This window comes from Chelonia mydas, chromosome 1 (assembly GCF_015237465.2).
Source record: "Chelonia mydas isolate rCheMyd1 chromosome 1, rCheMyd1.pri.v2, whole genome shotgun sequence".
Classification (NCBI taxonomy): Eukaryota; Metazoa; Chordata; order Testudines; family Cheloniidae; genus Chelonia; species Chelonia mydas.
In genome coordinates this window covers 13,046,325-13,064,480 of record NC_057849.1, presented here as the reverse complement: position 1 = coordinate 13,064,480, position 18,156 = coordinate 13,046,325, and the positions used below count along the sequence as shown (strand labels likewise).

The following is an 18,156-nucleotide window of genomic DNA, read 5'->3' as shown; positions in this document are numbered from 1 at the left end:
CTCATCCCCTTCACGATCTCAGCGACTGCATGAATCACAGTGATGGTGGTGTGCAACCTGTCAGGCTGAAGTATCATGGGGAGGGGGCTGATGAGCTGTTCTATGGGTTAGAGGGAGCTCAGGGCATGAGGCAGCTGCCCTTGTGTGTACGCACTGTGTGCCTCCCCTCCCCCCGGATCACAGTCCACACACGGCTTTGGTTTCTCTTGCTGTCCTTCCTGCGCTAAGCAGGCTCTGTTCAAGTGCTAGGGTGGGGAACCTTTAAGTGGAAAGACAAGAGCCACAGAATGTTAGTAGTAAACCAGCGTCCAGGGAGTTGTATTCCTGGACGAGCTGGGCTGCTTTTTCCACCACCTTGCACCCTGTACTGCCACTTACATCTGTGAAGAATGGGTGCAAAACACTATATGGCCTGTTCCTCAGCCAGTGTCCCTTGGTGCAGCTGAACTGAAGCCCGTGGCACTGGCTCGACTTCCAGCTGAAGATTTGACCCATACCCGGATCATTGAATTGAAGCCAGTGGAGTTGGGCTGAGGTTCTGGTCCCGTCGTTGTGATCTGGTAGTGTTCTATACTCACTCTGATCAGGTGTGACTGACCACACAGGGGACAAAGCGGGGGCTGGTATTTGGAATAAGACCTAGAACCCCAGCTCCTGACCCTTTGTGGGGACAGTAAACCTGATGTCCTGGCCAAGATCCAGCTTTTGCAGAAGACGTTCTCTGAATCCCCCCTGCAGCTGAAGTGAAGAAGCAAAGAGCTGGGGGGCTGCATTTGGATTAAGGGAGCTGTATAAAGGCTCTTGCTCCAAGCCCTGCCTTGAGGAAGCGATGCCAGTGCTGGGGAGGAGCGGTAATGGGATGGCACACACGAGAGGCAAGCCTGGCCTAGTGCTCCATCCCAAACCCAATCCCTTTTTCAGCCCTCTCCTTGATTTTGGCAGGAGCAGGGCCATGCCGTAGCCAGGAGCCAATTGAGCCTGTGGCCACTGTGGGCTGTTTGAAGCCACGCTGCTTGGGCCAGCTGGAAACCACACAGTGCTAAGGGTTGCCTCGCTCGGGCTAACGCTAGACTTCAGAACATCTCCCGGCCGCCTGCTCTGATGCTGTTTAAAATCAAGCTGCAGCTGAGCCAGGGAGGAGAGAAACACTGCACAGCTGCTTGCCAGGTGGCAGCTCTTGCTCTGGGGAGGGGGACCAGGCCGGCTGCGCATCAGGTGTTCCCACTCGGCTATAGTACTCCGGAGCCCGAGATCTGTGTGTCCGTAATTTACTGGAGCTACTACAGCCATATTTCATGTTATGAGAGTGCAGGGCCATTGCCCAGGGTGAGCAGGTACAGAGGCAAAGAGCTGGGGTTTAAAGGCCCATGATTCCTGGTGGGGTTCGACCCCCAATCTTGTCGTGGGCGCTAGGACAGGGGCGAGAGTGTCCCCACTCCGGGGTGCTCTCTCCGCACTGGATGTTTCCCTTACCCACTGATCATTGCATATAGTTCAAAGCAAATACAATTTATTAAACAACAACCGATTTTAAAAAATGGGAAAGGTGATCACCCCGCTCGGGGGCACGGAGACATCACAACCAGCGTCTCTGTGAGGGCAGTTCACAGTCTGCTCCTCACGCGGCCCAGCCTCCTGCCCAGGCCCTGGCTGTGCTGCAGGGATGCCATGGGTCGGACACTTGCTCTGGTGGTGGCCACACGCCCTCGGGCCCTGGGTGGCAGGGCCCTTCTTCCCAGCGTCGCCCCCGCCCCTTCGGGGTAACGATCCCCCTCTGAGTCCGGCCTGCCAGACCGCTTGGCTGGGGGCGTCTCCCTGCGCTGGGCCCGCTGCCCCGGGTCCCCCCGTCGTGTTCCCCAACTGCTCAGGACCCCCGGCTCTGGACTGCCCCAGCTCCACTCTGCCTCAGCACGGCTGCTGCTCCTCTGGCCCTCGGGCTCTGGCTGCTGCTCTCTCCTTAGCTCTGCCCCGCTCCTCCCCGGAGGCTCCAGCTCACACAGAGGTCGGGACCCCGTGCTCTTGTCTCCCTCATTGGCCTCTCTGCCCTGTCAATCAGGCTGACCTGCTGCATTGGCCTCTCCCCATTGGCCCTGGGGACTATCGATTTCTCATCAGCCCTTCCCCTTTCTTTTAGTACTGGGAGCTAGCCAACCAAAAAACCCCACTAAGTTTCAGTCACGGGCCAACAGTCCCCCCCTTGCTAAAATTACACCACAGCCAGAATGTTCACACCAGCACATCCAGGTCCCATACCGACAATATTCACCAGCATCGTGTTACATAAAAACGATTAACAATTAACAAAAGAACACTGAACATATTTAACGTTCCATGTCCACTTCTTTATACGATACATGCTAACGTTCATTAAAACACTAAACAGGACCAATAACATAAGCATCTCTACGTCTAACAGGCGGTACACCCTGACTAGCCCTCTGGGACCTTCTTAAGACTGCTGGTTCATTACCCATATTTTCTATTCCCCTGCCCCGGGTAACACTGGGTCAGTTTGAGGGATCTGGCCATTCCCCCACTTTGTTCCCCTCAGTATTCGGTTTGTGGGACTAGAACTATCCCCCCTCATTGGTTTCAGTCTCCTCAGGGCGTGCTGATCTATGCCTGCTATGGTACCTGATCGGACTAAGAGTGCAATGTTTTAGCTGGTCCCTGCATACTACTCTGTTCAGGCCGGATAGTGTAAACTGGCAGCTTGGGATTGTTGTGAGCGACTACAATGTGGGGATTCGATTCCTCTTGTTCTGTATTTTATAGCACCCCCTGTGTCTATGGTTATGAACTAGTACATGGTCACAAGGCCTGATGAGAGCCCCACTGGACTTGCAATCAAAAGTCCTTTTCCTACGTTGGGCTGTTCTTTAGTTGTACTGAGAACAACTTCACAGGCTGTCTTCAGCCTGTCATGGTGACCTCTTACCCGCTCATCAAAATTGGTCACCTCATCCTCCTCAGGGCCCTTTCTGTCCAGAATATCTAATTGCAACCTGGGATCTCTCCCGAACATGAGATAAAAGGAGCGTAACCCGTCAATGAATGGGCATGGCTGTTATATGCCAACACCAGCACAGGGAGATGTTCCAACCAGGCTCGCTTTGTTTCAGGCAGGAGCATTCTTAGTATGTTGTGAATTGTCCGGTTAAACCTCTCACACTGAGCGTTTCCTTGCAGGTGACAGGGTGTTGTTAGGCTTTCGGCTATGCCGTACAGTTTGCACAATTCAGATATCACTTCTGACTCAAAATTCCTCCCCTGATCTGAGTGTAACCTTGCCGGAGAACAATAGTACACGAACCAGTGTTTTATGAGGACTTTGGCCATCGTTCGCACTGTCTGGTTTCTAATTGGAACAGCGACGGTGAATTGGGTAGACATGCCCATGAGAATCAGTATGTTCTCATACCCCTCTGAAGATCTCTCTAGCCATGTGTAGTCCATCGCTAGGATCTCCATTGGAGCAGTCATGTTAGTACACATCAAAGGGGCTCAGGTGGGTGGAAACACATCCTTGGCTAGGGCATACCGTTTGCACTGACAGATCTACGATTGCATGTCGCTACCCATCATGGGCCAGTAACAGTTTCACCTCGTAACCTCAAGAGTGCTCCTGTCTCCAGAATGCCCCCCGTGATCCTGCGTGGCTTCATAAACTTCCCAGTGTAGCAACACAGGCACCACTAACTGCCACACTTCTTTGGCATTTCGGGGATGGGATGTTACCCAGAACAGTGCTCCGCAGTGTAATCGCAGTCATTCTCACTGTCTCGACAGCTTCTTAGACTGGGGGTATCTGGCCCCAAAAGTCCAGCCTGGCCTCGTTCAGCTCATGACTGACACTAAGACGGGTCTGACGTCACCGTCTTGTTGCAGAATTGGAATCTCCTCCCCTGCTCTGCCCTTTTACCAGGTTTCGTACTGCATCCTTTACCGTCACTTCGTCCTTGGGCTTCGGATTCTCTAGCCACAAACAGGTCCGCACAACGTCTGCAGGAGTGACCAGGAAGTTTTTTCCCAGTTCTTCGCCCTCTTCTGATTCCTCCTCTAGAGGCAATCTAGACAGTGTCTGCACTGATGTTTTGCCTTCCAGGTTTATACTGGCCTTTTCAATCTAGGAGACAAAGACACAATCCATTGGCTGGCCTTTGAAGCTAGCCAAATTCAGACTGGAAATCAGAAGCTAATTTTGAACACTGAGGGTAATTAACTCCTGGTACAATTTACCAATGGTCGTGGTGGCTTCTCCATCACTAGAAATCTTCAAATCAAAAAGTTGGATGTTTCTTAAAATGTATGTTCTGGTTCAGCTACCGGTATTGGACGTGACGCACAAATCAGTTCAGGGAAATTCTGTGGCCTGTGTTATGCAGGAGCTCAAATTAGATGTTCAAGTGGTCCCTTCTGACCTTAATATCTCTGACTCACATCCTCTACTGTATGGTAATGAAGCATGTGATGGGGAACTGAGCGGTGGGTGGGATTTGCTCCTCAGTTCTAGAGGATCAAACAGTCTGGGTTTGATCCAGAACCCTGCATCAGGAGTGCTGGGCCTGTGGGATGGCTGCTTCACCATCCCCTGTGGAGGAGCCAGCAGCTTCTTGAAAGTGGGGGGGCTGGAAAACCTCCAAACTCTGAAGCTGTATCCCAATTCTACCCTGTGCCATCCTGCCCCCACTCTGCCACTGCACCCCAATCTAACGCTGTGCCATCCTCCACCTCAGCTATGTCAGTACACCCCAATCTTGACTGTGCCATCCTGCCCCCCAACTCTACTGCTGCACCCCAATCCTACCCTGTGCCATCCTGCCCCCAACTCTGCCACTGCCCCCCAACCCTGACCTGTGCCATCCTGCCCCCCAACTCTACTGCTGCACCCCAATCCTACCCTGTGCCATCCTGCCCCCAACTCTGCCGCTGCCCCCCAACCCTGACCTGTGCCATCCTGCCCCCCAATTCTGCTGCTGCCCCCTAACCCTGACCTGTGCCATCCTGCCCCCAACTCTGCCGCTGCCCCCCAACCCTGACCTGTGCCATCTTGCCCCCCAATTCTGCTGCTGCCCCCTAACCCTGACCTGTGCCATCCTGCCCCCAACTCTGCCGCTGCCCCCCAACCCTGACCTGTGCCATCCTGCCCCCCAATTCTGCTGCTGCACCCCAACCCTGACCTGTGCCATCCTGCCCCCAACTCTGCCACTGCCCCCCCAACCCTGACCTGTGCCATCCTGCCCCCTAACCCTGACCTGTGCCATCCTGCCCCCCAATTCTGCTGCTGCCCCCAACCCTGACCTGTGCCATCCTGCCCCCCAATTCTGCTGCTGCCCCCTAACCCTGACCTGTGCCATCCTGCCCCCAACCCTGACCTGTGCCATCCTGCCCCCCAATTCTGCTGCTGCCCCCTAACCCTGACCTGTGCCATCCTGCCCCCCAATTCTGCTGCTGCACCCCAACCCTGACCTGTGCCATCCTGCCCCCAACTCTGCCGCTGCCCCCCAACCCTGACCTGTGCCATCCTGCCCCCTAACCCTGACCTGTGCCATCCTGCCCCCCAATTCTACTGCTGCCCCCCAACCCTGACCTGTGCCATCCTGCCCCCAACTCTGCCACTGCATCCCAATCTAACCCAGTGCCATCCCGTACCCCAGCTATGTCAGTGCACCCCAATCCTGCCCTGTGCCATCTTGCACCCCCCAGCTCTGCCAATGCACCTCAATCTTGACATGCAACCTGCTGTTCTGTCTAGTTATGGCCCCGTCACTGTAATATCTGAGTCCATCTTCCCATCCTCAATCCTGTCCCACAGGGCCCTGTGCTAATCCAGTTCTACACAGCTCTGGCAATGTGCCCCTCTAGCATCACTGCTGAGTACTAGCCGCTGTCGCTCGCGGGTCAGCAGCATCATCTTGACGCTCGGTGTTCGTCTGATCCATATAGAATTATCTGACATTCATCACTGTATCCCGGGGGAAAGGAGACTGTTATTGGACGATACACCTCTAGCCATCCATTGTTCCTGCTGAAGGGTCAGGGTAAAGAAGGGGGCGGAAAAAGCCCTAGAGATGACGCTGTCCGATCCACTGCATTGTGTTCCTTCTGTGGGTCTCAGCATTTGGTCCTAAGTGACTCACCCAAGTCACACAGGAGGCCGGTGGCTGAGCCAGAAATAGGAGCCAGGTCTTCTGAGTCCAATTCCTCCACCGTAACCATGAAACCCTCCTTCCTGGAGATGGCTAGATACCCAATCCAGGCTTTTGGGCCAGAAACCCTGTCTTCCCAAATGCTTCCAATAGCCCTTCAGCAGCCTTTCCTGATGGACCAGGTGCTGCCGTCCCAATATTATTATTAATTGTCTATATTATCACAGTGCCTACCAGCCCCGCTCACAGACCAGGACCCCATTGTGCCAGGTGCTGTACAAACACAGAACTTTTAAAGCACAGCTGATTCTGTGATTACACATGCCAGCTTGGGCAACAGAAGCAATGAGGTTTTGAAAGACAAAGAGATGTCAGGTTGGAAACAGCTGACAGTTGGATGGCACAGGGTTTGCTCATGCGCGCGCGCGCGCGTGTGTGTGTGTGTGAGTGAGAGAGAGAGAGATTGACAATGTTATTAATTATCCGCCTGGCAAACACAGCAACAATCTAACAAAGTGTACATTGAGTCAGCCAACAAGTAGGATTGGGTTAGGAACAGGGGTGCCAGAACAGGGGTTCAGGGGGCTATGGCCCCACCACTTTTTACCAGCCGTAAGGGTGACCGATGGGGGGAGAAGGGAGCAAGTTGGTGGGTGGTGTCTTGGGGGGGAAGAGGCGGGGTGGGGGTGGAGCCTGGGGGGAAGAGGTGGGGTGGGGCCTCGGGGGAAGAGATGGCGTGGGGGGGGCAGAGCCACATTTCGGGCATTGGTGGCCCCCCCACTTTTAGGGAGCTTCCGTCGCCCCTGGTTAGGAATCGATTCATCCATTCTTCCAAGCAGTCTTGAAACTCACATTCATGCTTCATGGCAGGCAAGCCCCTGCGAATGCAGCGGGAAGCTCCTAGGTCAAGAAGGAGAGAGCTGGAGGTTAGATGAGGTGATCAGCCCATCTCACAGACTGCCCAGATTTCATCCATAATGTGCTTTCTAGAGACACATGTGCCCACGCGCACGCGCGCGCACACACACACACACACGTTATTGTTGAGGAAGGCCATCTCCCCTGTCCTCTTAGAAAACGAACCGGGTCTCCAGAGGACATGCTGTAGCCCAGGGGCTCTCAACCTTGTTCTTTCTGAGGCCCCCCGAAAATGCTGGAAAAACTCCCCGGCCCACCTGGGCCACAACAACTGGTTTTCTGCATATAGAAGCCAGGGCCAGCGTTAGGGGGTAGCAAGCAGGGCAGTTGCCTGGGGCCCCATGCCACAGGGACCCCTGCGAAGCTAAGTGGTTCAGGCTTTGGCTTCGGCCCCATGTGGTGGGGCTTCGGCTTTCTGCCCTGGGCCGCAGCAAGTCTAACGCTGGCCCTGCTTGGAGGACCCCCTGAAACCTGCTCGTGGGCCCCCCCCAGGGGACCCCGGACTCCTGGTTGAGAACCACTGCTCTAGCTCAGCCCCGGCAGAAACTCCCCCAGTTCACAGCTGCCGTGAATACTTGGCTTTACTAATGTTAAGCTTTACGTTCATATTGTCTGGAGCACAAAAGCAAACTCTGATGAGAAGGTCACCAGATGAATGGGAAGCCTGGGTGAAGCAGGGAACAGTCGGCCCTACACAGAGTCAAAGGTGGGGACTCTGCTTCTCCAGCCCTTTCCAGACCCTCCTCCCAACCCCAGGGTTGCTCGTGTGGTTTTGTTCCCTGGTTTTCTCTGTATGACGTGCTCACAGAAAGCCTCCCTCTCATCCTGGAAGACCCCCATCATTGGTCTCTCTGTTTTGCTCCCCCAGTTTTCCAAGGACATCCTGGTGAGCATTTATTCCGCATACATCGATAACTTCCTCAACGCCAAGGATGCCGTGAGAGTAGCCAAGGAAGCCAGGCCGGCCTTTATGAAATTCCTGGAGGTAGGTTGCCATCCCGGCAGGGGCAGCTGAGCAGCTGATTTGGTTCTGCAGCTCAGTTGGTACAGTTAACGCATGTCCAGAGATGCGCGGCCAGACTCATCCCTCCATTGACCGGGGTTCAAGGGGCATCGTGCTGGAGCACTCTGGTAGGGGCGAGGGGCGAGGGGCGTGGGAAAGAAAACGTTGGAGGGAACAAATTTGAATTTATCTGGCCAGGATTTTTCCACGTTCCTGATTCTTTTATTGCAGATATTTGGGCCAGCTCCTCCGCTGGTGTGAATCGGTGTCACTCCACATCGTCAGCTGGTGTGAATCGGTGTCACTCCAGATCCTCAGCTGATGTGAATCAGTGTCACTCCATTGACTTTATTGGCGCTGCACCCTTTTACACCAGCTGAGCATCTTACCTCTTGTGTCTGAATAAGAACTTTCTTCCTTCCCGTCCAGCTTCTCCTGCTCCAACACTCCAGTCCCAGGCACTAGTGTGACCCCATGGGAGTGACCGGGCTCATTCTCAGTGAGATCTCCATCGGAGCCAGATTATGCCCTTGCTGTTCTCTGCAGACAGGGCCTGTGGACATGTAGCAGATCAACTCTGAGGCATTATGTCTCTGTTGGCCAGGCTCAGGGACGCTAGCAGGCTCGGAGTGGGGCAGAGGGGTTGGCCACGCCCCCAAGCCATTTAGCCACGCCTCCTTGGTTCAGTCTTCAGTGGTGGAGACGAGGATGAGTTTCTAGCCTGGGGATTCCCAAGGTACTGGATCTTGATGCTGTCTCTGCAGTCTCCACCTAGCCGTGGTTTTGTGCATGGTCTGGGACTGATTGTAGCATGTCCTGAGGCTCAGACCGTAGGAACAGGATCAGATCTGAGGTCCATCCAGTCCAGTGACAGTGGCCAGAATCAGATGCTCAGGGGAAAGCACAAGACCCCTGCAGTGGGGAGATGTGGGATAACCTGCCCCCCGCGTTAGCTCTCATCCTGGTCTCTACTAGCTCCAGATTTGGCGAAGCCCTGAAGGGCGAGGTTTAATATCCCTTCCAAAACTGTTGCTGCTGGTGCTGATAACGCTGGATACTCTTGATGGCTGTGTGAATGCCCTATTGAATCTCGCTATGTTCTCAGCTGTGACCCGTGTGGCTCAGTCCCTGTGAGCCGTTAGTCCCATTTCTGACGAGATCCCCCTCTCCCACTCCCTTCCCCACTGTTCTGCAGCAAAGCATGCGGGAGAACAAAGAGAAGCAAGCGCTGTCGGACCTGATGATCAAGCCTGTGCAGAGGATCCCGCGCTACGAGCTGCTTGTCAAGGTGAGGCGGGGCAGGGCGTGGCCGGCGCACCGCAATGGCACAGCCGCATTTCCAGAGCAGCAGGGCAGCCTGCTGGGGCTGTCCCCACTGGCCTGCAGGCTCCGAGAGGAATGCCGTGAAGCCATCTGTGGGGCAATGCAGATAGGCTGGGCAGTCGGGAAGAGGTGTAAGTTGGATGCGGTGAGGTCGGCCACCCGGTGAACTCCGGAGGAGCTGATGGAATTCCTGTCTGTAGAGTTGGTCACATTCACCTTGGACAGAGTCCCCAGGGACACGCCGAAGGGAGCGATCCTGAATTGGGGGGGGATGGGATGGGTGATCATAAAAACAGCCAGACTGGGTCAGACCAAAGGTCCATCTAGCCCAGTATCCTGTCTTCCGACAGTTGCCAATGCCAGGTGCCCCAGAGGGAATGAACAGAACAGGTCATCATCCAGTGAGCCATCCCGTCGCCCATTGCTAGTTTCTGGCAAACAGACAAGGGACACCATCCCGGCCCATCCTGGCTAATACCATTGATGGACCTATCCTCCATGAATCTATCTAGTTATTTTTTGAACTAGGCCAATAGGCCTTTTCCCTCTTTGAAGACTGTACCTGAGTCAGCTTGGTGCGGGCTTGCCGAGCGAGGTGTGGGTTCACTGCTGTGAAGTCAGGGAGCTGAGTTTGAGTCCCACTTCCGTTGCTTTCGGGTCAGGCGCTTGTGAGTTGGTTTGGAAGGATGTCGTGTCCTCACCGGTCCGTTGATGTCAGTAGGACCAACAGGTGCTTCACCCAGCTAAGAACTGCCCTTTGACCTCCCTGGCCTGTCTACACAGGCCAAAAGGTGCTTTTTCCAGTTGAATCAGCTGAGCAGGGCTGAATGGTCCGAGAGGATCTCGCAGTCGATCATGATCTCCAGCGGCGTAGTGTGGCTTCAGCTAAGGCAGACTCCCTGCCTACCCCAACCCCACGCTACTCCCGGAAGTGGCCAGTGCAGCCCTGCGGCCCCGGGGGAGCAGGGGTCTCCCTCCGCGTGCTGCTCCTGGCTGCAAGCACCGCCCCCGCAGCTCCCATTGGCCGGGAGAGCTGCAGGGGCGATCCTTGCAGAGAGGGGCAGCGCGCAGAGCCACCTGCCCCCACCCCAGGGGCACATTGGCCCCTCCCGGGAGCGGTGTGGGGCTGGGGTAGGCAGGGAGCCTGCCTTAGCCTCGCTGCGCCTGCTGCCGACCGGGAGCCACCGGAGGTAAGTGCTGCCTGGCAGGAGGCCGCACCCAACCCTCATCCCTGAACTCCCTCCCGGAGCCAGCACCCCATACTCCCCCTGCACCCTGAACCCTCTCCTGCACCCCAACCCCCAGCCCCCTCCCAGAGCTAGCACCCCATACCTTCTTCTGCACCCCGAACCTCCTCCTGGACCCCAAGCCCCAGCCCCGTCCCGGAGCTAGCACCCCATACTCCCCCTGCACCCCGAACCCTCTCCTGCACCCCAACCCCTTGCCTCAGGCTCAGCCCAGAGCCCCCTCCCACACTGCAAACCCCTCGGCCCCAGCCCAGAGCCTGCACCCCCTCAGGAATGCCAACCCCCTGCCCCAGCCTGGTGAAAGTGAGTGAGGGTGGGGGAGAGCAAGCGATGGGGGGGGGGGATGGAGTGAGCGCAGTGGGGTTTTGGGGAAGGGGTGGGGCCTTGGGGAAGGGCTGGGGAAGATCCTGGGTTGCCCTTAGATTCAAAAAGTGATCTTGGGCATAAAAAGGTTGGATACCACTGGTCTAGACCTTAGAGCGAGAGTTGCTTGTAAGGAGCGCCTTAAACGTCTGCTGGCGAAACCAGTGACGACGGGAGGGGCCGGTCTGTTTAAATCCTGAGGGGGTGGGTAACAAAAGGCCCCACCCCCTCAGCGACGGGAGGGCCCACGGCCCCAGAACTGAACAGAATACAGGGGACAGACGAGGGGTGCCGGACTGTCGGGTCTGGAAGACGAAATTCTCAGCAGGAGGCTGCACAGGCCACAGCTCTGCAAGTGTCCCCGACAGCGCTCCACCAACGGGCCAGCTGCCCTGGCCTGGAAAGGCCAGCTTGGGGCGTGAAAGGGCAGGTCAGTCTCCATGGCCTGTCCAGTCCAGGGGCTCTCTTGAGACTTGCCTGTTAGCACCGACCGACTGGGTTTTTGGGCTGTGGGCAGTTGTCCCCTCGGAACAGCGGCGAGACCCATCTGCGTTCTCTCACGTCGACCCCCTTTAGCAGCCGCCAGCTATCAGTCACCAGGATTTGAAGGGTGACACCAGAACGCTCTGCTGTCCCGCTGCTGGGCGGGCTCACACGGAGGGGTGGCTGTGGTAACCGTGCCGCAGCACGGCTTAGCCGGCTGGCGGCCGGCTCTTTGGCGCTGGGGAGCTAATCGCCGCTGGCACACAAAGCTGCATTTGCTTTGCAGAAAGGTGGGCGGGAGTGGGCAGTGAGCCCCAGGTGGCTATAACCTTGCAGCAGTACAATGGGCAGCAATATGTGCCTAGAACAGGCTTCCCAGGGCTGCCAGTTTCCCGTGGTGTTTAGTGGAGCTTTGGTCTTGGTGCAGTAAATGGAGACTTGTAAAAGCGTTTCTCCTCATGGGGTTCGAGGGAGCTGGGATCCAAGCGGCGTTTTGGCCCTGGGCAGCCTTCCTCCCGAGAGGTGTGTGCAGCGTGGGTAAAACCAGCCACACTCAGGGTATTTTCTGCCTGTTAAATGTTAACACTGACCCAGAGACTATGACTTTGAATCTCTGCTCTGGTTGGCCGAGGGCTGGAGGAGAGACAGCAGCTCTTAGAACTGCAGCTGCAGAACGGTTTGCCTCCAGAGCTTCATATTGTAATGTACTGGCTAGTGTGTCTGTGTGGCCACTGCCTTCTACTGGATGGAGTCAGGATGGCTGAACTGTGTGTCAGAAGCCCTGTACTTCCAACAGCCAGTGGCGAGTCTTCTTGTGTTAGAGGATTGTGCTTTTGGAGCTGGAGGATCTGAGCTCTGTCCTGGCTGTCTTTGTGAACCTGTGATTGGTGCTGGTGGGATGTAAAGTTCTACATGGCTGTGAATTTGCTACCATACACTCGTATAGAAGTGTAAAGGGGTGAAGCCAGGGAGTAAAGGTTAAAGGTAGGTGCGTAAATTGTAAGCTCATAGGGGCAGGGACCATCTTTGTTCTGTGATCGTACAGCATCAGCACCTAGCCCAGGCTTGTGACCGTGGATCCTAGACGCTATGCTAACAATAAGAACAGCACTCTGATAGAATTGCGATGAGCATCGTCCACAAGCCTAAATACATAGATGCCTACGTACAGAGATGGGGCCAGACCAAATCCCTGGATGTATGGAGATGTCTAGAGATCCCTGGATCAGACACCCCCAGACTTTGCAATTAAAGGTATTTCCAGTGACTGTTGTCAAAGCAGCCCCTTCTGGATAGAGCTGGGTAAAGTTGTGCCTGTCTAGGTTCGTATATCATGCTCACCCTAGCGGATGAACAGACTTGCAGCAGTTTCTTATCGCAGAGATCTTTGCAACCAGGTCCTTCCATTTTTATTTGCACAGGATCCATGGCCCCTGTGCTTGGGTTTGAGTTGTAGGTTCTGGTGACCCCAGATCTCGGTGTGAAACAGAGTCCAAGCCAGGGGAGTTCGCCTAGTTTCATTTTGAAACCATGCAGAGCTGCTAGCATCACATGATTTTGATGTAAAACTGTGGATTGTTTAAAACAGGGCCTGGATTCACTACAAAGGAGCCTCCCGCCTATCAGCAAGGTCCTCCTTGAGCTTTACCTTTGTAATGAAATCCAGACACTAGGCAAGTTTCAGAGGGATTTGTACTTGAATGCAAGTGCTTTGCCCAGCTTTGGTTACAAGGTGGAGCCATGCTGGGAGCTGGGGAGGAAGAAGGAAATTGAGATTACATGGCTCGATTCACTACAACTGCAAATGTAGGGATAATCCGAGTTTGTCATCATTAGTGATTTAGCATGAGTTATTTGCATCCCCACTAGTCTCCACACACAAAACCCTTCCACTTCAGTGTTAGCTGCTCCCTTCAGCTCTCTCTAGTGTGGACACAGGCTAGTACATGGCTGACTAAGACCTGGTTTCTGGTCTTTCCTGGACAAGAGCCCAAACTGCAGAGTTTGGATCTGGATCCTGCACTCCCCCATAGTTCGGAGGTGCGTGGATCAGTGGATTTGGTTTGGTCTGTACAGTGATGGAAGAAGTACCCCGGCATTATTCTCTTACATTATGGTGTGTGCAGTGTCTCCAGTGAGCCAAGGACACTAGCCTCCAAACACACACCCGAGCCTGACATGGATAGCTAATACAGAATTGCTGAATGCTGCTGCTTTATTAACTAGTTATTGCTTTGCACTTATACTATATACATTACAGCATCTCTCCAGGGCTGGAGGTGCCAAGATTTTCAAAGGTGACAAGTCATTTTGAGTGTCCAACTTGAGACAGGCCCAATTTGTAGAGGCAGGTGGGGAGCAGTTTGTGAAAATCAAGCCTCATTAAGGTGCTTTGAGTTGGGCCCCAAAAAACAGAGTGACCCCAAATCACTAGTTGCTTTTGAACATCTTGGCCCAACGTATGTAATTCTGTATGAGCGACAGCTTGATTAGAGAGGTTGAAGAGAGCTCAGAGGAGAGCAATGGGGCCCTGGGGAAAGGCTGAGAAGGGAACGATCGGTCTGGAGAGAAGACAGCTGCAGTGACACACAATAGCTACCTGCAAATATCAAACAGGATGTTTATAAAGGCCAGGCCCAATTATTTTTAGTAATCACTGAGGACAGAACAAGAAGTTTCCAGCATCAGCTGTTGCAGATGAGATGTAGCTTAAGCATTAGGGACAGGAGAACTTTATAGTTTGAAAGAATTAGACGGTGAAACGAGCTACCAAGGAGAGGCGTAGACTTTCCAGCTCTGGAGGTGTGCAAGGATAGTTCGCCTTCTAATAGGGATAGCTTAAGACAGTGGCATTTACCTTGCACCACTCTGGGCTTCTTTGAGCCATCTCTGAACCAGGCGCATCAATATTGACTCTCCTACCTCGCTGGTGGGTTAATGTCTGGAAAGCACTTTGGGATCTTGAGAAGAAATGTGCTACATTATCCGGAGACTCTTTGCACAGTGTTCGTATCATCAACATGGGCTGCAGCTTCCTTTCCACCCTGCTGAAAGGAACCGCCCAGCCTGGAGCAGGGATTGTGCGAGCAGGGGCTGATGGCTGCCCGGGAGGATTATGCACTACCTGCTGCAGACATGTCCCATGCCTGGCTGAGAGGGAGCACATCGGATTGGCTTCTAGGAAGTGGCTGTTACTTGGCCTTTAGGGTAGAAACCACCTTAGCCTGTTGGGAATGGAAATTCTTTTTTGCCGTGATCTGACCCTCTGACGCTGAGGGACAACGTCTGTTCGCAGTTCCAGTCGTGAGATCAAAGAGGGAATGGAGAGACAGGAAGAATTGGGGAGAAAAGGAGGGGGATTGGGACAGGAAGAGTCCTGGGAAGGAGGGGAGGGAGAGATTGATGTTCGCTGGCCTTGTGCAAGGGCTGCGTTCACGCTGCTACTGTGGATTCTCTGGCCATTCCCAAGTGCTGTCGCCAGCTATTGAGCAGAGCGCAATATCCTTTTCCTCGCCGTTGCCCCCCAAGCAGCCACGGAGGCAGCTAACGAGATCCACGGGCAAGCAAGCAGCAGTGCTCCCTTCAGCTGCGTCCTCCACCCTGACGTCCTTTTCACAGCAGACCAGCCATCCAGTTCAGTGACTGCAGATTCAAAGCATTGCCAGCCCCATGTCTGTGTGTATCAGGGCTCTAGATGCCACGTTGAGCTGAAACCCTTGTCCGAGACCAGGGCTCCCTCCATCCTTCTTCCCCCTGATTTGTCCACTGGCCTTTCATTCCTCAGGGGCAATCATTTATTCCCTCACTAGGGTGCAGGAGAGATTTCACGCTGTCACTCAGAAAAGTGTACCCGCCAGTCACCACTCTCAGGGCTGGCTGTCAGTGTTCAAGTTTCTTCACACAGCCCCGCCATCGCTCCTGGGTCCATCCAGTCGCTCCTGATAACCCAGTTGTCCACGGGCACCACACAGCTCTCCTGGTGTTGCCAGCACCTCTGCTATTCCAGTCACTCTCCCAGTGGTAGGAAACGTGCATCATTATTTCGTCCAGCCTTCTCGAGAAAGCTCTGGCTAAGGAGAGCAGCTGCAGGAGTCCAAGGTTCAGCTTCAGAAAGTTGAAGCTAACTTTTTTCTTTTTTCATTGGAGCCGGCTGGATGCCAACCCCACACATGCAGTATAGCTCCTCTTTAAACACACACGTCATGGGAATAGTCGCCGTTTGAACTGGGATTTCTAGGAACGGCACATAAAAAAAAAAATCACACTGTATAATAAGGATCCCAATATTACAGACGTCACTTAAGCCCCAATTTGAAACGCTGCCACCTCTGGGGTAAAATATAGCAACAGTTTAGTACAGGAAGTAGGGAGAAAAATCACTGTATCCAGCTAAAACTACAGAAGAAGCTTTAAAGAAGAAAAACGTAATTAGCAGAGCTTGAATTTGGCCAGGATGCCAGGGTTAATGCCGCTACTCACGTGAGAAGGGCTGCAGGATCTCAAATGGCCATGATTCGTTAAGGCCTCTTGTTCTATGGCTCATCACAAAGTGCCCCATGGGACATCGAGTCGATGCCATCTCCCTGGCTTGCGCAGTAACAATGCCACTTCCTACAGCAGCTGTGGTTTCCGTTGCTGGTCTCCTGTCCTGGGACTTGCGGTGAATCTGACCTTGCTTAGTCTGTAAGGTTTTTTAGACAAGATCACAGCCTCATTTTTGTTAACTTGCCACGTGTAGGCCACTTGTTTTGACCCTTAGTAATTGACCTGTTTCTGCTGCCATCGGTTTGTCTGCCAGTGCTCTTCTTGATGATTTGCATACCCACAATCTGTCATCCTCAAGCCTTCAATGCCAATAGTTTAGCGGTCACCCTAACCTAATTGTGGATGTGTTTTAACTGGCTGGCTGCTAATGAAAATAAGGGATCCAAGCCAGTCAGTTTCCCATGTCTTGTCTTTGTTACAGTAATATTTGCAGCAAATGGAATGATCTCACTGGTCCATGCACAAGTAAATACTGTTTTTGTGCCTCATACAGACCCAGACATCTGAGGTTTCCACAGTGAATTAAGCCAAGGGGCATTGCCAAAGCTGTCAGCGCACAGACACTGTGCAGACTACGGGAGAAGTGTAATTCACCCAGCAGGGGGTGGCGTTCCAGGCAAAATAGGAAGAATTTTTAACCAGTGCCTACAGGTAGTTAAACTGGTTGTCAGGTCAAGCACCAGGTAATCCTCTAGAGCATCCTTAAAGTTCTTAGAGGCCAGCTTTGAAATCTGATTTATCGCTAGCCACCTGACCAGGAAAGCTAAAGACCTCCCTCAAATTTTTTATCCTGAGCTCTGGATTAGTCCCTTTGGGGGTTTTAAAAATAACTCTGCTGAAAGGATCAAATGTTACCTATTAGGAAACAAGATGCTATTTACTTAAGCAAAATCATAAAGCAGTTGACAGAGCTTGCTACCACAAATGGCTTTTATTTCAGGATCGCTGAATTCTCAGTATTTCAGTTCTGTAAATAAAATAGGCTGTTGTTAGAGAGTAAAGCGATTGTTTGCAACGAGCTTAGATTGCTTGGTCTATTTAGCATGTCAAAGCAAAGGTTATTTGGGGGTGGTGGGAGGAGGTCTTGTTCATGGTTTATAGCTTCCTACCTGGGGAGAAGATTTCAGATAGAAAACGGCTTTTAAATCTAGCAAGCAAAAAGCATAATAAGATCCAATGCTGGAAGCTGAAACTAGATAATTTCAGACTAGAAATAAAGTGCCCCTTTTTAAAGTGAGGGTAATTAGCCATTGGAACAATTCACCTAGGGATGTGGTGGATTCTCCATCACCTGATATCTTCAAATCAGGATAAACTGTCTTAAAAATGCACCCTAGTCCAACCACAGGAATTCTCTGGCTCTGGTAATGCAGGAGGTCAGACTAGATGATTGTGAGGTACTGTACAGTAATGAGGGGGTGGCATATAAACACCCTAGATAACCATAATGGCCTGAAAGTCTATGAACTGGGGAAGTGTTTGCTGCTTTTGTTTTTCACGGGATTAATACATCTAAACCACAAGTGTTGCCATTTCCAGAGAATATGCACTCGGTCACCTCCGTTGATTGAACCATCTCAGACTGTATCCAAAAAAATCAGAGACTGGAGCTCTGAACATTAATAACTAGACCAAATGAACATGCCTACGAAATCTTCCCCATTATCCCCAAACAGTCAAGCCCTCGAAAATAATGGGAACGGTGGCTTCTGAAACCTCAGTGGGAAACAGGATTCTTCTCCAGCCATGCAACCACTCATTCTTTCACTCTTTTCTGCTGGTGTCTTTTGCACGTACTCTCCAAACACTCCAGGAGTGTTGATTTAGGTGCAGTCCTCTGATGGGGCTGTTCAAAAGCTGATGATGATTATTTGAGTGCCCAGAAATGCGTAAAATACCTCCACAAAACACAAAAGACAGGACACAGTCCTTGCCCCGAGCACTGTACAAACTAAATTCAGATTGTCACAACAAGTGAGGGGCATAGACAGGAGGGGGGCAGGCGGATAAAGGTCAGAATAGTCAAGTCGCTCAGTGACTCAGTGTAGCTGGCAATGTTCTTCATCAGACAGGGAATTATCAGCCACGCCCAAATCAGGCTTTAGCCCTTGCTTCTGGGCTCCAT

The 18,156-nt window shown here is 53.1% G+C and overlaps 1 protein-coding gene across 1 annotated transcript in view; it reads left to right on the top strand.

Annotated features, from left to right (window-relative positions):
- Window positions 1-18,156, top strand: part of ARHGEF17 (Rho guanine nucleotide exchange factor 17) — a 241,683-nt gene that overhangs the window by 178,328 nt on the left and 45,199 nt on the right. The window contains 2 exon segments of the mRNA XM_037881143.2: window positions 7,936-8,052; window positions 9,266-9,358. Of these exon segments, the coding sequence (XP_037737071.2) occupies window positions 7,936-8,052; window positions 9,266-9,358 (210 nt within the window).